This window comes from Nematolebias whitei, chromosome 7 (genome assembly GCF_014905685.2).
Source record: "Nematolebias whitei isolate Nwh7 chromosome 7, NemWhi1, whole genome shotgun sequence".
Lineage (NCBI taxonomy): Eukaryota > Metazoa > Chordata > Actinopteri > Cyprinodontiformes > Rivulidae > Nematolebias > Nematolebias whitei.
In genome coordinates, this window is record NC_056504.1 from 38583501 (window position 1) to 38607412 (window position 23912).

At 37.1% G+C, this 23912-nt stretch overlaps 3 protein-coding genes across 3 annotated transcripts; all 3 read right to left on the reverse strand.

Moving 5' to 3' along the window:
* Window positions 1-2502: 2502 nt before the first annotated feature.
* Window positions 2503-9065, reverse strand: LOC119412469 (aminoacylase-1A). Its single transcript, XM_037679476.1, has 15 exons — window positions 8972-9065; window positions 8587-8728; window positions 7573-7637; window positions 7383-7487; window positions 7199-7293; window positions 7019-7095; window positions 6737-6826; window positions 5335-5391; window positions 5135-5208; window positions 4691-4740; window positions 3809-3953; window positions 3667-3735; window positions 3485-3564; window positions 2824-2884; window positions 2503-2741 (listed from the first exon to the last, which is right to left on the reverse strand). The coding sequence occupies exons 2-15, from the start codon at window positions 8711-8713 to the stop codon at window positions 2577-2579; spliced, it is 1260 nt and encodes a 419-aa protein (XP_037535404.1). The 5' UTR covers window positions 8714-8728; window positions 8972-9065; the 3' UTR covers window positions 2503-2576.
* A 4057-nt stretch (window positions 9066-13122) lies between these two features.
* abhd14a (abhydrolase domain containing 14A) lies at window positions 13123-15851 on the reverse strand. The gene is made up of 4 exons (XM_037679479.1): window positions 15589-15851; window positions 15327-15442; window positions 14380-14615; window positions 13123-13531 (listed from the first exon to the last, which is right to left on the reverse strand). The coding sequence occupies exons 1-4, from the start codon at window positions 15849-15851 to the stop codon at window positions 13340-13342; spliced, it is 807 nt and encodes a 268-aa protein (XP_037535407.1). The 3' UTR covers window positions 13123-13339.
* A 4445-nt stretch (window positions 15852-20296) lies between these two features.
* hyal2b (hyaluronidase 2b) lies at window positions 20297-23912 on the reverse strand. Its single transcript, XM_037679477.1, has 3 exons — window positions 22965-23912; window positions 20888-20974; window positions 20297-20802 (listed from the first exon to the last, which is right to left on the reverse strand). The coding sequence occupies exons 1-3, from the start codon at window positions 23910-23912 to the stop codon at window positions 20413-20415; spliced, it is 1425 nt and encodes a 474-aa protein (XP_037535405.1). The 3' UTR covers window positions 20297-20412.

Below are 23912 nucleotides of genomic sequence, written 5' to 3' on the forward strand. Positions count from 1 at the left end.
TTTTTTAAGACCAACACATGAATTATGATTCACCTGCTGAGCGATTGTTTTTTTTTTAATTCACACAGAATTAATAATACAGATTTTAGAGTCACAAAATTACATGAAAGCCATTTCAAAATGGAGCTGTTATGGCTGAGCTACTTTTATTGAAAATTCCTCTAAAATAATCAAAGATGGAACAAAGTGTTTAACAGCCCCAGAGTCAGGCTCGGCCAGGCGTTCACATGCTCGACAGCGACAGGATGACTGCACCTGCCCTCCCCCTGGGAGGACGGATGTGACTGCAGCTTTTATCCGTCTCCCCGATGGCTGCATGTGTTAATGCCGCTGTCATGTCCCGGGGAGAGAGAAGACTAATTACTGACTGCACAGACTTCCTGTCTGTCCCCCCTCAGAGAGACACACTGTTAATTGGACAACTCCAAAGAGGGCTGAACTGGAGATGAGCTGACCTTAACCTTATGTAAACAACATTACAAATCAAATCAATTTTTCATAACTTGTCTCTCATACAACACCATTTCTGGACTACATGACTCATATAACAACTGGTGCTCGGTTACATATATTTTTTTGTTTTAACAAAACTGAAACTCGGATTGTAAGATACAGACGTTTGGCTCGGGAGATCATCATCCTCACAGTGCTTTGTTCTACTTTTCAGTATTCTGTTCACATCTGTCTAGTCTGAATCTGTGTGAAACCCAGATCAAGTGAAACTGTTGAGACCGTCCATCTGATCTCGTGAAAAATGAAGTCCAACTTATTCAAATACAATGTAAAAAATGTTCAGAGAATAATGCATATCCTACACATAAAAAATGCAGAGTTATTTTCATAACCCATCTGTTGGGTAAGAGACGTTGGGTTAGTTTGATCAAATATATGACTCGGGTTGGGTCAGCGACATGCTGTTTTTCTAAATGACAGCTCGAATAATTCTGTATGTGAATGTTTCTGTACAGTAACCTGAGACAACTTTGTTGTGAATTGGCACATTAGAACAGAATTGAATTGAAAGGAACAGAGTGATGTGCATTTCTTCAAATAATGTTACATCTTCTTTCTTTTGAAGTATGTGTCCCCCTTCCCACCTCTCTTGAACCATCTCTCTTCTCTGCCCTAAAGATTAACTTTGTTTTCAAAAGAGCCTCATTTTTAAGACGGACTGAGACTAATGATTTTTAGCCAAAGGATCAGGTCTCCTGGGTTGTGCCAAAATACAAACCGTTTTTTTTTTTTTGCACTATTTAGCAGAAATAATCAGTTTAAATGTTTCCTGTAACATAAATGCTTTCTGTACTCACTTATTTTAGCTATTCACTCAAGCCATTTTAAATTAGATACATTCGTAACGAGCTTCGTAAAGGTTTAGAATAGTTATTTTGCAATTTTTTTCGTTTTTTCTTACAAAGTTAAGGTCATCTGGCTCAAAACATCAAAGTTCATGTTCAATAATCCAGGTAAAAAAAATCCAACAAAGTTAAGTCAGGTCATTGGAGTCAGGATTATTGAGCGTGAACTTTGATGTTTTGAGCCACTTTGGCTATGGCTGCCTCAGAGTAGTAGACGGGGGAGAGGGCGGGCCCCAGAAACCATCTTATCACCATCAAACTGGTTGGCCCACTATGTGAGTGCGCTGCTTATGGGACTAAGTTTGTTGTGGCTCCTTGGACTGATGGAAGTCCTTTGGATGAAACGTTTCTGTAGGATCTTTTTACCTGGATTATTCAGCATTAACTTTAATTCTTTTTAAATCATTATTCTAAGTCAGTGATCCAAGACCTTTACTTCTAGTTTTCTGATTCTTAATTTACTCTAAAAAGGCTTAGAAATATCCTTATTTTCCTAATTCGACATTAGCACCAGAGCAGATTTCACGGCATGATATAACCTCTGCCGTGTTTTTCTGTGGGCACGGTGTTATTCTCTTTATGAGCTTTATTTAATTTAAAGAACAGTTAAATATTGAACTAAATATTTGCCTTTTAATATTGTATTTCTTTGCGTTATTTACTTTTAGAGCTCCAACATGCAGTAAATAGTTTCATCTGGAAACAGAACTCCAGGTTTCCCCCGGTTGGTCTGAAATGATTTAACATAAATTTCCTGATGGTGTGACACCAGGCGCAGTCAGGCTTAGGGATAAATATATTTATTTATTTTACAATTTATTAAATAAGCTTCTAAATGTGAAATATGCATCTAAAATTCTTCAAACTGGTGATATTTTACAAAGGAGGTGATTGATATTTTCATCCAACTGAAAACCGATGTTTACATGTTGGATGGTGTTCCTTTGAGATGATATACACACACATGAACAATCATCATTCTTCAGTCTTAGAGACAATCAGTCTTATTCATTTTTCAAATAATAAATTGTTAAAACTTGCTACAATACGAGCTGCGTCTAAATCCTGAGAATCGTAACAAATTAACGGCACCAAAGGTTAAAGTGCACACTTTGGCTTTATCCAACATAAACGTTATTCTTTGGTAATCCCAGCAAACTCCTCAAATTAAATATTCATGTCTTCAGCAAAATATAGTTCTGTGAGAATTAAGCTCATCTAAGCCTCTCCGGGTAAGGCAGGAACATTAGTTAAAGCTGGGATGAGCCTCTCGTACACGCCGACGCCTTTCAGGAAGACTTGCTCATTCAGATACTCGTTGTGATCGTGCAGCAGAATCGGAGTCCGGTTCATGGGGGAAAATCCGATGGCAGGGATACCCAGCTGGGGTCAGGGGAAACAAATATGAGAAATTCATTTCAAATGTTATAAATAAAATTCCAATATATCTTAGTCAAATACTCACCGCTCGGATGAAACGACTGTCGGTAGCAGCAGGAAATATCTCCTTCACCAAAGTCATGTTCCTACAGTAGAGACGTCGTATGAGACTTGGCTTACGCAGCAAAAACAGGAAAATAGCTTCAAGTGGAAGAATTTATATTACAAAGGCTTATAAAAGTCTTATCATTCAAATCTTCTTTTCAAATACAAGCGCGTGAGTTGGCAACAGCTCAGTTACCAAATTTCAAAGACAACGGATGAATTTTAGCAACTTGAGTTAATTATGACACATGTATGATTGTTTAAAATACAAATATTGATACATGTGCATCGTCCTTTTAAATGAATAAAAGAAATTATAAATGATAAAGCGGTTGATGTGTGAAAAGTCCATTTCTGATTTACCGCAGGTAAAATACGGACCGCTCATACGTAATCCACAAATCCCAACATTAAAGAAATTCAACTTTAAGATCATTAATCTGAAAAATTGCATACACGCTGAAGACGTAAACCAGACAGATGTTGACAGCTGTGGGTACAAATGAAAGTGGGACTAGCTGGCTTTGTTTATATTTTATCTCCACAAAGAAAATGTTTTGTGCATCACCTTCCATTATCTTCCTTGACTCTAACAAGCCAAACAAGGTGTGAAAACGCTCTCGTAGCATGTCTGTACTCACAGCGACTTGCAGGCGGCGCTAAAGGCGCTCCACCAGGGATCGTTCACATCTGTTGATGTGACATTCTGGTTCATGTGTTTCTGTAACAGACCAGCACTAATTTAGTCCCTCTGACAAAACCAAACAAGTATAAACTTGACACTTCTTCTTCTTTTTTTTTTTAAAGTTGGTCTTAAACTCACCTGAGCAAACTGATAAGTGACACCTTCTCCTGCTTCCTGACACCACTGCTTGATCTGTTCTTCAAACTCCTGTTGGCGTCAAGAGGTTAACGTGGAGCTCGCTCTGAGCCGAGGATCTGAAACTGCAGCTGCATTCACTCACCTGGAGATTCACTGTTGGGGGTATTCTTAGATCAAAGCTGACGTCCATATCAGCTGGGATGACGTTGTAGGCCACGCCCCCTTTGACCATTGTCATATTCACTGTGGTGACATCACCCAGTGTGAAACACTCACTGGTGTTCAGCCTGAAAGAGCCACATGAGGTGGTGTTAACAATAAAATGCAGAACTACATTTCCAAGATCGTGGCTAAAAATATAACTTATGTAAATGTTGTTACACAAATTCAGTTTAGTCTCTAAATATTAGAAATGTTGACAGACAACAAACAATAATTGATGAAGAACCAGGCTTAATATAAACGGGAGTCTAATCTAATCTATAAAAAAAAAAGTTTTAAATTTCTCTACTCCTCCTTAATTTACTCATTTCCATGACATATTTCCCAGTGAAATTAATCTATAATTGTGACAAAATAAAGACATAATTTTTTTTTGTTTAAAGAAAGTTTTTCAGATTTTTTTTACTTTTATTTTTTTTTTTATCTCCTATCAGATGAAAAAAAATTGATGGCTGTTAAAAACTTAAAGTCCTTAAAGTTTATGTTTTTTTTTCTGCAGGTCAAGGCTATTTCCACAACAGTAACGTCTACAAACCCAGGAAGTATATATTTCTAAATATTTAATATTACAGTCGTTTCTTTCACTGTACATTACAAACTTTGCAAAAATCTTTAATTATTTACAGATATATATATAAAAAATAAAAAAGCATTCAAAAAGTATTCTTATTGGAAGTTCATGCAGACAAAAAGCTTGCAAAGTATCAAAACAGCGTCATAGATATTTGATTTTTAAGACCATAAAAATAAATAAATCCTTTATATAAAGTGGTGTATAAAAGAGCAAATTAAATGTTCTCACCGGTGCTTTTCCTTCTCTCGAAAGTCCAGAAAAGAGTTTATGATGTGCCGCTGTAGGAAAAAAAAAATACAAAGTTCAGTGACGCATTACGATAAAAAAAATAAAAAAAATAACTTCACTTCTTAAGCATAAATTTTACTTTGAGGAAATAAAACACAAAATTGGTGGACTGGACTACATCTTTGCCAAAAAAGAAAAAGAAAAAAAAAAGATATGTCTATTAATTCAGTATGATTTATTCATTTGAACAGATTTGCATTCACACCGTCTTTTTTTTTTAAAATCTTATATTACATAAAAACAATTTACTTTTTTTTAGAATTAGTGGAACTAAACTAAAATAGCTGCATTATTTTATGTATATATTTTTTAAGTTAGCCATTTCTAGTAAGTTTGCCATAAAAAGAAAAACGGTGGATATTAAAGCCAGTTAATGATTCTTACCAGTTTCTCAGCAGCTGTATTTTCCACAAACCTGGAGCCGTGACCTGGACTTCCTGGGCAGTGGATTGTAATCCCTGGAAAACAGAAAATCTTTCACTTAAGATGGATTTTATTATCCATTAAAATTCAAAACAAAGCTCCTCAAACGTTTCTCCCTTGAAAATTTCAGACACTGATGTTATAATCTGTTTCATACTCACACCAGGGATTCCTTTCTCCATAAAACACAGTGAACGCCTCACCAGGATTAGCCAGACCTCCAGAATACAAACACAAAAGCCCACTCTTAAAATTAATTATACAAAGGACAAACTGTGATGCAAACGACAGAAACATGGTGGGTAAGTTAGAAGCTTCATAGTAGCATTCCTAAATTCAGACAATGTAAGATTAATTTATTTTTACACATTTTCCTTTCAGCACAAAAGCACACTTAATATATTTTTGTGGTTATTGATTTTAAATCTTAGAGTGCACACTGTCTCTGGGTTTTAACATAAATTCAAACTAATCACTCACCCAGGGTTAAACATTACCACAGGATGAAGCTAGAATTTAAAGAAAAAACTGACATATTGTCAAAACCAACTTCTAAGACCTTATTTTTTAATCCTATTTTTTTAAATGGTGATAAAACCCAAAAATAGAGCATTTAGCTCGTCATCAAATGATAAATACGAGTGAGCAATCCATCTAAACAAATGAGATAAACTTTTTTTTATTATTTTAAGTATGAAGAGTGATTTAAAACCCAAAACATAAACTGCAGTGCAGCACACAGTAAATATACCCAGCTGCTGTGTGTGTAATGAGAAAAGTTAAGACCCAAATAAAACGGTGCTAAAAGTACAGAAACTGCCCTTGTTTGTTTTTGCTAAAAAAATAATGTGATATTTTATCTCCCTACACCATTTAATCTTCTGTTTCGACTGTGTAACCTGCCCCACTTCAAAATAAAACTTGATATTTGAGTCTTGATACAAAAAATAAAGATGAAAACAAAGAACAACCCAACATAAAGTTAGTACTATTGACCCCCTACTCTTATTTTTTTTTTTGCCTTTACTTTACCAGGTGAAATGTTTGAGAACCAGGTCTCATTTACAAACACTATAAAGAAAAATTAAGCAGCAAATTCAATTAACAATGAACTAAATTATCAACCAAAGTTTTATTTGTGGTCAGTAACTTTGGTGTCACCTGGGACTTCGCTGTTCTCGAGTCAAGGTAACTATTTTTCAACTCCTGATCAATACACAATGACTTTGGAGTCATTTTATTGGACTGTATGAATGAATATAAAGTAAATTAAAAAACAAAAATAGACTTTTATTCTATAGTTTATGGAAAGTTTACCTAAAAAATAAAGTGTATTTCTTTTTGTTTGTCTGTTTTTCAATTTTCCATGTCCTGGATGACTAAAGAATCTACATCAACATAATTTTCTTGATTGGACCTGTTTAAGGTTTAAAGTTGAGATTTTTTTTCAGAGCAAATTGTGTGTGAGAATCTTAGTGAATAATCCCACGACACATTTAATCATCTCAAATGGAAAGTTAACATTTAACTTGTACAAAATGCTGCAACCAGTGGAATATTTACCTTCATCCAGAGCAAAGCCGATGTTTAGTTTCTGAAACTCTGGATGGGTCACGAACGTTTCCATTCCCTTATGACCTCCAACTTCCTCATCTGGAATGACAAAACATGCAAGTAGCAATCAAAGTCATGTCTTGTGTCTTCAGTGTTTGTGATTAAACAAACCCTGGCTGAAACAGGGTGGTTCTGATGTTAAATGACCAAAACTTCATGAATAATTTCTGCTTCAGGTCCTTACAGAAACAGAGTTGAGGTGTGAAGCATCAAAACAGTCAAGAATCTTACCAGGGACATACATTAAATGCACAGTACGTGCTGGTTTCCATCCTACTGCCTTCAGTCTTCGGACCGCCTGAATGTACCTGAACACAGTTATGACAAAAACGTGGTTCTTATTGAACATAAACACAAGTGAAGACCATAAAAACAAAAGCACAAATAGTTGCTGAGGCAGTTTATACCCACTGTATAGTTACACTTTTCATGTCCTGTGATCCTCGGGCATAAATGTTGCCCTGTGCATCTTTAAAAGCACTGAAAGCATCATATTTCCAATGTTCCTGAAAAAAGATAGATAGCTAGTTTATTTTTGACTTTTTTGTCACAGCTATTAAGATTGTAACACACAAGTCAAAGACCTAGATCGTACCTGGTAAACAGGTACGACGTCTGTGTGGGAATTCAGTAAGATGGATTTTAACGTGGGTTCTGTTCCTTCCCACGTCATGATTGACACAACTCTGCCCGGACAAACCTTAAAGCAGATGAACAGAGGTGAAGCACTTGTGTCACGTCCTTCAAGCACAGGTCGTGACTGTTCTTCAAGTGGATTAAATCACCTCAATCTTTTTGATTGGCAGCTCGAGCTCTTCTGCAATTTGGTCCAAGAATCTGAGAGCAGCATCTATAAATGAATCAACACAGAGTGGAAAACTTGGTTTTTACATGAACAGCCAAGTTAAAATCCTTAGTCAATGCCAATTTTGTTCGTAGCTGTGGTTATGCTGATAAACTTTGGTAAGGTCAAAAGAAAATCAAATCAAAGCTTTTATTACTTTTACATTTTTCAGTGCCTGAGCCTGTTTGAGGAGACGATCCACAATGTTCCAACACACCAGCTGAATGATCTCCTGCTGATTGTTATATTCCAGTTGTGCAAACTGGAATGCATCTTTAACCAACGTAATATTTGGACTAAATGCACAGATACAAGATTTAGATTGCGTCGTACAAGGATAAAGGCAATGGCCTTGTAAGAAAAAAATAATAATCTGAATAAATATTTAGGCTGGTTTAGAGAACCTATTAAAAAGGCATTTCAAGTACGTTTACTTATTTTACAACAAAGTCAAATTGTAAAAAACACGATGAGAGAAATTTACAAACTCGTTTGAAAATGAAATTGCAACGCATGCAACATATTTACACCTTGATCTAATTTAATATTTTATCTTTATAGAAGTTTACTTTCAAAATAAACTAATAACTAAAGGAAACTCACCTGGTTAAAGAAAAGCATTACTACTCATCCTGGATTTATTAAGCGACAACTTTCACTTTAAGTGACAGGATGCCACCAGTGAACCTCAACATCTAAAGCTTCATGAATAACTACATTTAATGTGTAACTTATGTAGATAAGAGCTGGACTTTGACAAAAGGCGCAGAACGGATGCAGGCAAATCAGTTCCACTCGTTCACACACGCAGAAGAATTGGGATTTAAATCAATTCACTAAACCTGTACGTTGCAGAATGTGTGAGAATAAAACAATCGTTATAAATGTGACATGAAAAAGGCTGGCAAATGAGCCTAAATCAAGCTGTGTTTGAGTTCGGGGCAGGCCTCCTCACCGTAGTCAGGCTCAGGGTGGACAGTTCTGAGACGAAGGTATTTTCTGAGCAGACTCACAGAGGGGTCCTCTCCTTCAGGTGAGCTGTGTCCTCCTCCAACACCTGGACCATCTTTGTCAGGCAGCATGGCTCGTTTACTCCTCTATAAGGACATAAAAGACACAAACAATCACATCTGCAGTAAAGCGTGTCAGGATCGTGTGACATATCTAGTTAAACAGTCTTTACTGTAGTCCAGATTTAAAGACAAAGAAAGCTGAATCCGGTTCCAACTGGAGCCTGAGTGACTTGCCTCCAGCACCTCTCCATTCGGCTAGCTTTGTTTCAGGTACCACGAGACACATTTTCTTTGCTACAGCTAAGTCCGAAATGCTAGCTAACTTACCGAGATTAACGGTAGTGCGCGGCACTGTAAACACACGACGTCGTTTTTTTTTTTTAACTCAATAATGAGTTGCCAGAACTCTTACCGACAACTGTCAACCAGCGGGCAGAGGTCAAACTATTAATTCTTCGGAAGGAGGGGAGTTCATCTGGCCTCAAAAAAAAAAGACTGAACCTCTCAAAAAGGGCTAAAACCGACATATTTTAGATCAAGATTATAAATATACGCATCTTTTATATTATACGTAATTTTAAATATTAAAACTCATTAGATTTGTTAAAAACACAGTATGAGCCACGAAGTGGACTAAACCATTTCAGAGCTATGACGTTAGCGTCCGTCTAGCTGCTGTTAAGGCAAGCCAACTTATCATATAATAATTAGGCTCTTCAAAGGAGATGGATTTATCAGAGTCAGTCAGAGTCAGAGTTTCTTTATTGTCATTCGCACCTCATGTGGTACATGTGGTGGAGCGAAATTATGTACACAGGGTCCCAGTTACATCCAACAATAAAATGTATAAGAAAAACAGTAATAACATCTAAGATATGAACTAAGAAAAACATCAACTAAATATACACTAAGCACTCATAACATAAAACATTGAACATCAGCACAAACATGAACATGAGTCTGTGAGCAGATGTGCACGCATGAACACATCAACATTGAAACAGATCAGCAGCAACATGAAACAGATCAGCAGCAACATGATATGGTTTTACACAGTGATTATTCTAGTTAGAGATTCATGAGTCTAACAGCCTCAGGGTAGAAGCTGTTCCTCAGTCTAGTGGTTCTACACTTAATGCTCCTTTACCTCCTTCCTGAGGGGAGTGGGGCAAAAAGTGTGTGTGCTGGGTGGGTGGGGTCCTTCATGATGCAGGTGGCCCTCTTCCTGCATCTGGAGGTGTAGATGTCTGTGATGGTGGGGAGACTGATTCCAACAGATTTCTGTGCAGCCTTCACCACTCTCTGCAAAGCTTTTCTTTCTGCAGCTGTGCAGCCTCCATGCCACACATTGATGCTCGAGCACAGGATGCTCTCCACTGCACACCTGTAGAAGGAGGTGAGGACTGAGCTTCCCAGACCAGCTCGCCTCAGCCGTCTGAGGAAGTAGAGTCTCTGATGAGCTTTCTTGATCAGGCTGGTGGTGTTGTTGCTCCAGCTGAGGTTGTCATTCATGTGTACACCCAAGTACTTGTAGCTGGAGACCACTTCCACCGCAGATCCTCTTATGTTCAGGGGGGTGTAGGTGTTTTTGTTCCTTCTGAAGTCCACAATCATCTCCTTTGTCTTCTTCACATTGATGTGAAGGTTATTCTCTTTGCACCAGCTCTCCAGGTGTTCCACCTCTTGCCTGTAGCTGGACTCATCATTGTTTGTGATGCATCCCACCACCGCTGTATCATCTGCAAACTTTACAATGTGACAGCCTGGATGGGTAGCTGCACAATCATATGTGAGCAGAGTAAACAGAAGGGGGCTCAACACACATCCCTGAGGAGAGCCAGTGCTGAGGGTTATGGTGGAGGAGGAGAGGTTTATCCAAGGCTTGTTAGTGAAAAATGAATATTTTAGCTATCCATGCTGTTATTCATCCTACCTATAATCATATTTCAGTTATCAAAAACACAATTCTTACTGAACAAAATTATGTAATTTTTCTCATTCACATGGGAAGGGTGGGGGAGTCTGTAATTGTCATTGTATGTTCAATGGCAAAATGAGTTCTCTGCATTTAACCCATCACACCTGAGATGCACCCAGGTGGAGCAGTGGGCAGCTATGCAGGTGCCCGGGTGTCTTGCTGGGAGACACCAGACATGTGGGAATGGCTGGGGGTCGAGCTGCATCTTTCTGGTCCCAGGTTGGCTGCCCTACCGCTACCCCATCTCGGCCCCCTTTAACTTTTCAGCTTCAGACATCCACAATTACATTTTTCTTATCTAATTTAAATATTCAAGATATCTGAATTAGAATTATTAGGACAAACTATAGCCATTAATGGTAAACACTGTACTTAACATGTTAATCTTAGACTTAAAGTTTTATAGATTTATACTTTCAAATTGTTTTTATCTAATCCAGTCTCAGTTGTGAAAGCTGACATATAATTGTTACTTGAGATGCTTTTTTTGTGTAAAGGAAATGCTACACAAAATGAAAATAAGTAATGTGTTGCTCAACTATATGCTACAATGGCTTGCTATAACCATGAGGAAGCAAAATATACATTTCAAAGGCAAATAAATCAAAGTACTTTAAAACAACATATACTAAACTAAGAACAAATGAACAAACACCAAATGTTGTAAATATACATATAACCATAACAACTAGCTAAAAGCTTGTCTACACTAAAAAATCTAAAGGGTATGTGGGGTACGACACAAAAACCATGCAGGGCCTGTCCAGAGTCGAGGCACAACTTGAAAAGTTTAACCTCCCCCCCTCCAAAGTCTAAATGCATTTCCTAGGAGCAGCTAAGGATCACTGGTTAGATGACATGAGATCAAGGGTTGATGTATTGGACCTCAACAGTTCACAAATATAGTTAAAATTTCAAATCCATCCATCATCTTTACCCGCTTCTTCCTTTTTGGGTCACGGTGGTCGCCGGTGCCCATGTCCAGCAGTCACTGTGCGAACGGGGTACACCCTAGACAGGTGTCCAGTCCATCACAGGGACACGTTGAGACAAATGAGACAACCATTCACTCTCTCACTCACACCTAGGGACATTTTAATTACCGTTTAGTTTCACATGCATGTTTTTGGTCTGTGGGAAGAAATCGGAGAACCGGGAGAAAACCCACACATGGACGGAGAGAACATGCAAACTCCACCATAAAGGCCCCACCGAACCGGGATTTGAACCAGGATAACCTGCTTGCTGAGAGGTAGCAGCTCTTCCAGTTGCACCACTGTGCTGCAAAATTTCAAATCAGACTAATACATTTATATAACTTAATATTTATTACTGTATGAACATAAACCTGCTTTAGTCTCGGTTGACTTTGGCCAAGTCCTGTTTCTAACACACTGAATTAAATGTCCTGTCAGTAAAATAAATTCAAACTTTTCTACATTGTGGATGGGTGTTCATTAAATTCACTTTTTACTGTTTAAAGTACGAGCATGTATCATTTGGGTTATATATAATATAAAAAATGACAAATATATATTACAGTAGTTTATTTACTCTTTTAGTGCACTGACAATAATTTCAGCTTATTTTCTGCAATAAATTAACAAGGTAAAATTAAAAAGACAGAAAAAAAACAACAACTTGCAACTTGTATAACTTTACAATAAACTTCAGTCGTGCAGGACACCTGCTTCAACTTGGGAGTGTTAACCGACATCTCTTATTCTTAATATCATAAACACAATGTAAATCCCAGCTTTCAAAACTCCGTTTCAATGTAAAAAGTGCTTTGTTGAATACACATTCAGAACCAAATGTAGCATGACTACAAGATCTTAGCTGTTTTTTTTTTGTTTGTTTTTTGTGCATTACCATGAAAAAGAAACAGACTCAAGTAAGTTCAACTTTTTCTGTAACAGACTTAACAACAGTGATTTCAATGAATGAATTTGTTCCAGGAACAAGTCAGTAACAGCTAATGTAGACATAAAACACACACCAACAGTTGTTTTGATAACCGTCTGTGTCTTTCTACCATTAGTATACCGGTATATACCGTAGTATATAGTATTTATTTTATATAGTATTTGAGCTGACACTACTATATATACACACACACACATTAACTCAACAGTAGTTTCAGCTCAAATACTCTTTTTCCTTTAAGTATTCTCAAGCTATTCTATGATTGTCCAAAGTTATTGCCAACATTCATTTATATACTCAACTTTGTAATCAGTTTCAATCTGTTTTACATATTTTAGGTAGAACATGAATCTGTTAAACTTACACAGCATGTTAGCATGAAGCAGTGGTTAACTGGGTTAAGTGTTTGTCAGGTGTGAAACTTGCACAACATTGTAACAGGGACATTTACATATTTACAGTTAGCTACAGTACACGTACAATGCACTAAAATGGTAACGATAAATTCAATACGTACCATCTTATAAAGCAGCAAGGGACAGAAAAACAAAATGCACCACTACACACTTGGCTATATTTTAATAAAAAGCTGAGAAGCAGAGTTAGGCTAGTTTCTAATTTTCAGGTCATGTCATGAAACATTTGAATAATTGAACCAATTAACCTCCCCTCATGTCATCATCGTGTGATGAGAAAAACACTAACCTTAGAGCATTTTGCCAAACCTGACATCAAATTAAACCCTTGCTGCCTTGCTTGTTTTCCTCCTCACTACCTTCTCTTTCCATTTGCTACACATCTTTCTTCAGCTTGTTGAGGAACTGAATCAACCCTTGGTGAAACTCGTGCGGTTTGTCCATGTAGCAAGCATGGCGAGCTCCTTCCAACTTTAGCACTTCATGGTTAGGAAGTTGTATGAGGTTCTTGTGGGACTGGGCACCCAGATTTGTGTCCAGAGCTCCGAACACAATCAGAGTGGGCGTCTGAAAAGAACAAAATGGAGGAGTCAAGACGGAAATGATTTCATTATAAAAATGGTTTTCTACCTGTGTCAAACACAGATGTGTAAAGAAAATAAAAATGCCGTCTTAAATCGAAACATACAAGGTGCTTTGTAAAAGAAAAATAGGAAAAGAGCAACATTAAAAACAGAAAACTTTAAAAGTATACACAAATAAAAAAAAATTCAAGTAAAATCACATTTTTTTTCAAGATGGAGAAATTTAAACATAAATAATTGTAATTATTATGTTAATAATAATAATAATGGTAATTGTTCATCCCTTATTTTGTACTTGAAATAACTTATTTAGGCATAAATGTGAGATAAATCTACTTTAAGAAATATACTGTAGTTATTTTTTTTGCACTCTCTGCAAAACAATATCAAATGTTGCTGACAGAACTGTAACAAAAGAAAATCTGAAAATCAATTATCACCCCCCCCCCACACACACACACACACACACACACATGAACTGATTATGTGAATACAGACCATTTAAACATTTAACTTGTCACAAATTATTTTATTTATTTTTTAACTAAATTTAGTATTTAAGTTCAATTTGTCGTTTATGGTAAAATATATGAATACATTTAAATTAAAAACGTATTCTACATGGATGGCACAATTTGTCCAAAACATCTACAAATAAATAAATAAAATAACAATCTCAGTCTAATAACCCTAAAATTATGAGCATAAACAAGATTTTTTTTTTCTTATAAAATATGATGGAAGCAGAGAGTGCAAATTTTCTTTAATAACTTTAGTAAATAAACTATTGTTTCTACTATAATCTCATGATCATACATCTATTTTTCTCACCTGAATTTTTTTGTACTGCTGCGGAGAGTAACTCCGGGTGCCGACTGGCGCTACAGGAATGAAGCCACGCAGCTGTGCGCTGTTCTTCATGAGGAAAGGGAGGGAATAATGTCCGCTCATTGAGGGGCTCAAAAGCACAGCTGCTCTGACACCCAAAGACACCATGAACCTTGACAGGAGGTCTACCCGACTTGGGTCAGTCTTCAGAGCCTCAGAGTCAGGGGATTTCCCATATCCTTGAGAAGGAACACATTCAAGAACACAGAGCTTTAATTTTTGCATCATAACTGCAAAATGCTTCAAAATGAGAACAATTAAACAGATGGATCAATTATTGTGATATGGCTCATGTCCAGTAGGATACGACTCAATTCATCTTAAACAGAACTTGACACAAATAATGTTTTCATATTGGGATTATTAATTTTGTTTCAGGCAATAAATATTGAGCAGGTAAAAACGTTTCTAGCCATAAGAGGGCACTCTCAGCTCATGAAAGGTTGACTTTCCAAACTAATAACTGTGGAACAATACAAAAAGATATGGCTTTATCGGTTTTTTCCAAGGAAAATGTATTATTTGTTACTTAAAATTAAAAAAAAGCAAAAATCTTACTCCATTTTTCATAAAACTAGTGCAAAACATAGACTTTCTTTACTATACACATATGCTTTTAGTATAAACTAATGCTTTACATAATGCATCTACTAGTGCAGTGGTTCCCAACCCTGATCTTTTTTTCCTTGTTCCAACACACCTGATTTATTAATTCATCAAGTTCTGCAGAAGCCTTTTAATCACCCATTTATTCAAATCAGATGTTTCAAAGCAGGGAAACAACTAAAACATGCAGGATGGTGTTCCTTGGGAACAAGGGCTGGGAGCCACTGTACAGCTTTACATAGTTATAATATTATAAATCAATTTTCATAATCATCATCACTTACCTGGCAAATCCATTGCTATGGCCTGATATCCATTAGTGGCTAGCAGGGCCATGGTTCCCACTTCCTCCCAGGTCTTGGAGGTGAAGGCCTGGCCATGCAGAAGAACCACCTGCAGCCTTCAAAGAAATATCATTTAGTTCCTCAGAACTAGCACAGTCTTGTCAATTGCCATTTTTGCATGTTTTTATTAAAAACTCTTGCTATATAGTACTTTCTAGTTAAACAGTAGTTTCTAGTTAAACTGTGGTTTCTAGTAGCTCACCTTGGTAAGATCTCCTGGCCAGCTCTATCCACTGGTAAAGCTTCTCTGAAAAACAATGGAGGGTCTCCAGGTAGTTGTCCGGTGCGAATAGACACATTGATGGTTTGAGCCCCGGGGGGAGCTGTAGCCATCAGCCCCATTTTCTGAGCTGTGATGGATGGCTCCATGCTGCCCTGGCGAATGGACGGCAGAAGCAGGTACAGCAACAACGTAGCCAACAACACCAGGCTCAAAACGACAAGACGATTGCGGAAGAAATTCATTTCATTTAGATAAAAAAAAACCTGGAAAAAACAAAGCAACATCTGAGAGTCCCTCACAACAATACAGTTGTTCTTTGTGTCATTTTAGTGTAGAAACAGAAATCACCAATAATAGGACATCAGCATGACTTGGCCCACTGCTCTATCCTTAGTTATTATTTTAAAAATAGAAAAATCGTGATTATTAAAGAATCATGACTATTACAGAAACGTGCTCTGGTCTACAAGTATAACAGAAACGTGCTCTGGTCTACAAGTATAGCTCTAACAATTTGCTCAACATTTATTTAATGGTTAAAGATAATACTTATTCTTGTCTCAAAATCTTTTGGGACATAGGTTTCATTGAACAATGATGTCTGCTTGAAATCTGCTATGAAGATAAATGTAAACTGTACAATCAAGCATCTTGTAGAGAATGAAAATTTACACTTTATATTAAACAAAATACACTTTATACTTAAAATGTACACTTTATACTTTTGCTATTTTTTGGTGTAACTGGGATCGTGAGTACATAATTTTGTCCCACCTCATGTACCACATGTGATGCGAATGACAATAAACTTGACTTGAACTTGAAAATCCAGCCCACCTCTCACAAGCAGATCTTTTAACAACTCTGGATTCATTACAGTCACAAAGTTATTAAATATAGTAGTATTTAACTGAAAATAAATGACTGAATTTGAAAGTTTGGTCCCTGTCAAAAAAGAAAATTCTTCATTTGTTTACATCAGTTTAATCCGATTGCTTATGTTTGATCCGCGCACTAAAAACATTAGCTGTCATCACGTTAATCTCTATCGTGTATCGATGTAACTAAACAATTTAAGAGTACAAGCGTCTGTGAACACAAAGCAAACTCGAGAAATAACCCACGATAAATTAGGACTCAATAAACGCTTTAGAATAAAGAAGTTGGAGTTAATTTTCACGCACTGCAAGAACAGTAAAAACCATTAGAATTAGCCAAATATCCATTAGCTATAGCACTTGTAATCGTTTTAAGTTTTCTGCAATAAAAAAATAACACATACCTACAGGGAGGAGACAACTAAAAACGTTCACTAAAAAAAAGGACGTGGTTGTATTTTAGTGTTCATGTCTTCTGCATTGCTGCTTGTGTCACAAATTAAAGCTAAGCCCTCGGCAGCAGCAGGTGCTAACTTTAGCAGGAAAAACGGACAAAAAGTCAAAATTTTGGTTTTGCCGACAAACAAAAAAAGAAACTACATCTAATATTGGGCTCCACACGAAAAAAATTGAAACGTGAATTAAAAGTTCCAGGCACTGAAATGTTTAAATCTATCAAGGTCTTGAGTTAACCATCGGGTTCCATCGACATGTCTGTTACTCATCGGAACCTTTTCTGAGTTGCACAAAACAAACCCGTTCATTATACGTCATTTCCTGTTGAGGCCGCTCAACAAATTAAAAGTTTTCAGTTAGTGCTAGACATTGGATTAAATTACTCTGATTTATTTGGAGGTTGCCAATTCATGTTGTTTGTAGACTTTCTTAAAGCTTTTGATACTGTGGAACATCAGTTAACTTTACAGTTCTTAGATTTGGTTTTGAAAGTTTATTTTTCCTTCATATAGCTCAGAGAAAAGGTCGTCGGTTCAAATCCCGGCTGGAGGGCCTTTCTGGGTGGTGTTTGCATGTTCTCACTGTGCATGCATGTTTTTTTTTGTTTTTTTTTCTGGTACTCGTTTCCTCCCACAGACCAAAAACATGCAAATTGTCCTAGGTTGTTTTGTTTACTCTATGTGGCCCTGTGATGGACTGGAGACCTGTCCAGGGTGTACAGTACACCGCCTCTCGCACAGTGACTGCTGGGTATGGGCACCAGATCCTCGTGACCCAAAAAGGAAGAAGCGGGTAAAGATAATGGATGGATGGATAATAGCTCAGTGAAATTAACTGGTGAAACTTGCCCTAGATTTGGTCTCTCAAGAGGCATCAGAGATGCTCTGCCGCTTCATCTCCTTCTACTAGTTGCTCAACTCTTAGCAGACCATATTAGATGCAGTGAAATTCAAGGTTTCTCTCTCTGCTGGACAGAAATCTTATCACTCATCTGGCTAATGATACCACTCTTTTTTTTCTTTTTAGAAGAATCAAAACCAAATTTATACTGCACTGGAGTGAAGTGTGAGTTTATGGCTATTAAGAAATGTTCCAGTACTATTTGTAATATATAGGTTAAAAATGAAGTGAGATACTTGGAAATAATAATCTGGAACCTAAAACTCAAAGTAGACTAAACCAGTAGCAAGGTTTGATTACCAAAGTGGAGGGAATTTCACATTTAATGCATGCCAATCTGTCTCTCCATGTGGAGAAAAAAAAAACTCTTAAATGACATTGACAAGACGCTCTTTACCTTCATATGGAGAAATAATACTCAATATTTATGGAAACCTGTTCTCATGAATGCATGATAAAGGTGGTCTAAACTTTTCGTATTTTGCACGTTAAACAATACATTTAAGATTAATTGGTCAAAATATTTAAAGAAACATCCCTCTCCAAATATCTAAACTAGGTGGTTTAAACTTGTTCTGAGTGTGCAACTATGACATTGATAGAATTTCTATTAAGATGCCTGCTTTTCATCCCCAGGCCTTTTTGTCATCAATTTGCAAAAACGTGTACAACACTCTGTCTAGTGATGCATATATGTATGAAGTTTTATTAAATTATCTTGAGTGGTTTAGAAGTTATGGAGAGGGGACAAGAGGAAGTTTAAAGATGTAAGGATGGAGATTACCATGTCTGCCTTTTGATGGGCATAAAAAAGGAGTACTGTAACCTTATTCTATAAAAATTACATTTAATGATGACAACATTTAACACAAAATGTAAATATGAAACATTCAAAACAATTTTTTTTTTTTGGCAGAAACAGTTTGTAATAAAAATACATTTTTGGCAAAACCAAATGAGTAGGAAAAATAGCAGGAAAAAAATTGATGTTTACTAGTATATTAAGACAACGTATGTCTAGCATACAATTGATATAAGTAAAGAACTAAAAGGAGAGTAGAGCAACTATTAAAAAAAACTAATTTCTTGGTGACAGGATTCACAGTGGAACATATTGCAAACACAACGTTACATTATGTGTCATCTGTTACAAGTTTTGTACTTTGGGAACAGGTTTACCTTTCCAAAACAGCAACTTGTAATAATGCACAATCCACTTCAAGGGAAGTATTTAAAGTGCAAAGAAAAATGGTAAGATGGATATTAACTGAAAAATGATCCATTTTTGGAGACATTCAAAAATATATCATAAATCTAAATCTCCATTTAGTCCTTAATTACCAAATGCTTTACAAAAATGAAACTGCTCTGGTAATAAAATAATCCTGACATGTACCTTAGTAGTAATCAGTACTGCGTCACCACCAGAAACCCCGATACAATCTGAAGTGACATCATTCAACTCCTACCCTGAAAAAAGGTTGGGAGTCGTATCTAAAACAAGGTTTCTTTTCTTCTAAGTTTTCAGTCAGCTACTTTTACTTATATTTTACTATAAAAGGCTGTATTTTAAAGACATAGCAAATTATACAAGAGAAACCAAATGTTTAACTGATGATTGGACCTTTGATATTTCTGGGTTCAAACAGCTTACGTGATATTTCAAATACTAACGGCCTCCCAAAATTAAAATTCAAAAAGAAATTAAATATAAAAAAATTAAAAAACTGAAGTGATATTATCCGAATACTTGTACGGGTAATTGAAAAATTTGAAATGACATTTTTCACAGTAAAATATGTATACAGTACAATATTAGAAAATAAGTATAAAACACTGAACTTTCCTATTCATCCAGTTGCAATTTCACTTTTATATGTACAATTCATAGAATTCAAAACATGGAAGGTATTAATGTAAGGTTATTGTAATACACTGAGCTAAATATCACTGAAAAAAGTCTAAAATACTATAGAAAAAACGAGCCCTTTGTAGCCCTGCTAAGGCACATACATGAAACAAGAAGGTCCAGCCACTTTGTTTTCACAGGCAAAAGATTTAAGGCTGCATGATTAATAATCTTATGGCATGATACATTTGTTTGCATTTCATTTGTAAGGCTGTGGCATACTGTAAAGACTGATCTATCCACAAAAACAAAACGCTGCTCTAGGCCACTGCTTCAACAAGCAAGAAACAAACTATAGTTTGTGGTAATTCACCAACATGGACATAAATATATTTCCAGTTTTTAAGGTTCCAGTTGTTCAATTCTTCTGTTTACTATAAGAAATAAATAACACAAACCATCATTGGAGAGTTGAGCCATAGTGGAGCCAATATTTCCTACATAACTTTCCAGAACCCAACCTGAAGTTTGTCAAGCAAAACAGTATTTGTCATGTGTGTGCTGACATTAAACTTTCTGTCTTTAAATCCAGATGTGACTGCTTGTTGCTGCCAATGCAACACTAATTTCATGGCAAAGTTACTACAGTTATGCCCAAAAGTCTGAACGTTTCCCTTCAGTGCTGCTGGAAGAAGTAAATGGTTTAGTTTCGTTGTATTCCTAATGAAGCAGAGAGAGAAGTCCGAGTGGGAGTAAAAGGCAAACAGGCCAGGTTCCTAAAACAGAGGGGGCTCTATTCTGCCCTTTTTCTTTCTGCTCACAACCTTCCCCTTTATACCCAGTGTAGCACTGGCACTTGAAATGTTTGCGGAAAACCAGCAGCTCAGCTTGGCCAGGCTTTCCAGTCACCTTCAGCTGGCCGCTCAGGCTTGTAATCCTGTGTGTTGAGGCGCTGAGGTGCAGATACTCATCGCTGTCCGGTAATCGGCGTAGACAGCGGCCATGGAACTTGCACAACATCTGGCTGCACTGCTCTGCTGCTGTGGTCACGTTGAGGAGGTAGCGCCCCAACGGTCCCATAAGATACTTACTCAGGGTGGAGCAGCTGGTCTGCAGTAAAGAAAAAGGAGACATTAGCACCAAACCAATTAACAGCAGCATGTTCAGCATCAGGTGAGAAGATGATCATTCTTACATTGCTTGCATAGGAGGTGTCCCCCCAGAAGATTACACCTGCAGCTCCAGCTGCGACACTCTCACCAATAGTGGACACCAAATCTGTCTACAAAACATGTACACAAACAGTTCCATTGATTTAACAAAAACATTACAGCCAATTTATTCTAATACATTCGATAATAGATGTTTTATAACAAAAAAACAGAATATAATATTTCTATCTACCTTTAAATAAACATTTTCTAACAGGTATGTCTTTGGAAAGAAATCTTTGTCTTGTGATTCTTTCTTTTAAAATGTACCATTTTTACTCTGCCAGCTGATGTAGCGCAGAGAAATATCTTAGTATATTGTTTGGCACCACTGGGAAGCTTAGGCATTCCCCATTTTAAATATATGACAAAATTCTCAACAACATCATTTTAGACCAATAAAAATCCAGTTTTCAAACTAGCACTCTTGTAAACAAAACTAGTGTGTTGCCAGGTGATATCAACGAACTATCATTTTGATGTTATGACATTGAGAATTTGAAATTACCTCAAAATGTTAAAAGTCCCCATTGTGGCTCATTTTGCCAGCAGAGGTTTCATATATGAATATACCAGTTTATCACAGAAAACTATATTCAAGCACCAACAAGGGGATTTCCTAAAAAGCATTCACCGGTAACTAAAAATATATCATCAGCAGATGCTCATCAGAGAGATGATGCATCTCAGGTCCTGAGTCCGATCTTAGCTGGAACTGTTTTCTTATTGCTTAAAATACATGACATTTAGAAACTGGTGCAAAATCTTAACAACAACAACAAAAAAGTAAAAATGCAGCCAACGATCTAAGACGGAGCTGGAGAAAACTTTAGAAAGTCTGAAGAACTACAGTAAAAAAACACTTAAAATTTTATTGTGTAGCTACTTGGAAGCAAAATTTATATAAAAACAAATGGATGAAAATTACTTTTGTACAGTACTGTACATTTTAAATACACCTCCTATTTGAAGTTATCAGCTGATCGATCAACACTTGATCAGACGTTGAGACTAAACGCTAAACAAACACGTTTAATTAAGGTTCGAATTGACGATGAATTTGTTTATTCTCAAGTCAGAGGCTAAAATCGGATTCTTTTTTTGGCAGAAATAAAAAGCTGGTGAAATAACAGTTTAACATAGTTGGTAAAATGCACTGCCTGGACAATAAAAGGTCACACCCTCATATTTTGTTGGACTGCCTTTAGCTTTGATTACGGCACACTTTCTCTGTGCATCAGCTTCTGAAACACATTTATTTTGGACCAGAGTTACATTCATTTTTTGTCAAGATCTTGTGTTGATGACGAGAGATTTGGACCACCACACAAAGCCTAGTCTTCAGGCAGTCAGCTGACCTCATTCTTTGGGCTCAAGACCTGACCAACTGCAGCAACCCCAGATCATAGACTGCCCCCACAAGCCTGAGGCCTGGGCACGATGGGTGCATCATTTCAGCAGACTCTCTTCTTACTCTGATGTGCTCTCCCCACTGCCCTTCCAGTTTTTAATAATGTGTTGGGACAGTTCTTTACCCAATTTTAGTTTCAATCTCCTTAGATATTTTCTCTGCTTGATGTGTGCTTATAATTTGAGCCTTCTGAAACACGACCACAGGATGTGTCTTTCTGGTTATTTAACAAATGAGAAGCAAATCACTGCATCACTTAGGGTTGAGTAACTTGTTGCCAGCTGAAACAGAATCACCCATGGAGGCTCTTACCCATTTGCTTAGTGAAATCCAGGTGGTGACCTTTTGTATGGCCATGCAGTGTATTTGGATACCTAACCAACAATGTATAAAATTACAAAAACAACTAGAGCGCTCAAAAGAAATTCATAAGCTTGGTTACTGTGTCATCACTTTCAAATCCCCAGAGTTTCTGGGCAATTATGGCAGTTTGTTACTTTAAACAAGATTATTATATTAACAGACTAAAAACTGATCTGATTGATTACTCTCTTAATTTTCCATAGATTAATTTAATAAATGTGGTTTCTGAAATTGGGAATGACGCAACAAAAAGGATCTTTGATGAGATCTTGCTATAACCAACTAACCTCAGTTAAAAGGGTCATCTCGCTGTTGTAAGTCGGTCGAGTATAAACAAAAACAGGACGTGCTAATCCTCCTCCAACAGAGGCAAGACGCATTGCCTCATTCAACCTGTTTCTAACGAACAGGCGCCCGTAATCTGTTGATTTCAGAACAGAACCCATGTATATTGATGGGAAAAATGCTGTGCACTCCATCCACAACCAGTTCAGCTGATTGTTTCGGTTCATTTCTACAAGGGGACAGCGGCCTGTGTAGTTTTTCAGCCCAATTTTGTAGTCATGGTTGTAACAATCTGGAAACAGGTAGAATCCCCACAGCTGATTTGGTCTCAGGCTCTTTGCAAGTTTCAGTGTTTCCTGCATGAACTTGTGAGCTGATAGCTCAAACTCCTGTAGTGCAACTTTCCCCACTTGATCTGAGGTCCACGTAGGGTTCTTTTTGGCTACTAATTCACGCGATTTAATCCTATAGATATCTTTGACATCCCAGTTTCGGATCCACAATGGACGCCAGTCCTCCCAGTCAATGACAGCCAAACCTTTTGCCTTGGGGTCTGGTATGTACTTGTCTAGTCCTGCAGGCATCTTTTCATAATGCTGAGTGAGACTGGCAAGCTGTGGAAGGCCTCCATTCACTGCAGAGCCCCCAGGCTCATAATAGGGATACAATCCAAGGCGTTCCTTATAGAACACTGTGAGGTTCTGCCGGACAAAGCCCTCATTGGGAGTCGCCACAATATCAAACTGGTTCAAGGAGAAAGTAACACCATGGCGTGGCCCACACTCCTGTGTTGGAGCATTCCAGACGAGAAGAACTGGCTTCTGGGAGTAGATAGGCCATCTTGTCTGCTTTGTGTCTGCTGAGCACTCGACAGTGCACTGTGTGAAAAGAGTCATAAGCAACGAGGACATCTGGACAGCTGTGGCGAGGTGAAATACTGCCTCCATCAT

Coding starts and splice junctions, on each gene's coding strand:
- LOC119412469 (XM_037679476.1), bottom strand. CDS start 8,713: ATGCTGCCTGACAAAGATGGTCCAGGTGTTGGAGGAGGACACAGCTCA. Junction 2,885..3,484: donor AGCGCCGCCTGCAAGTCGCT/GTGAGTACAGAC, acceptor TCTCTACTGTAG/GAACATGACTTTGGTGAAGG. Junction 2,742..2,823: donor ACAGTCGTTTCATCCGAGCG/GTGAGTATTTGA, acceptor CCCTGACCCCAG/CTGGGTATCCCTGCCATCGG.
- abhd14a (XM_037679479.1), bottom strand. CDS start 15,851: ATGAATTTCTTCCGCAATCGTCTTGTCGTTTTGAGCCTGGTGTTGTTG. Junction 15,443..15,588: donor GGCCAGGAGATCTTACCAAG/GTGAGCTACTAG, acceptor ATTTCTTTGAAG/GCTGCAGGTGGTTCTTCTGC. Junction 14,616..15,326: donor CATAGCAATGGATTTGCCAG/GTAAGTGATGAT, acceptor TTCCTTCTCAAG/GATATGGGAAATCCCCTGAC.
- hyal2b (XM_037679477.1), bottom strand. CDS start 23,912: ATGATGGAGGCAGTATTTCACCTCGCCACAGCTGTCCAGATGTCCTCG. Junction 20,975..22,964: donor AGATGACCCTTTTAACTGAG/GTTAGTTGGTTA, acceptor CATGTTTTGTAG/ACAGATTTGGTGTCCACTAT. Junction 20,803..20,887: donor ACACCTCCTATGCAAGCAAT/GTAAGAATGATC, acceptor TCTTTACTGCAG/ACCAGCTGCTCCACCCTGAG.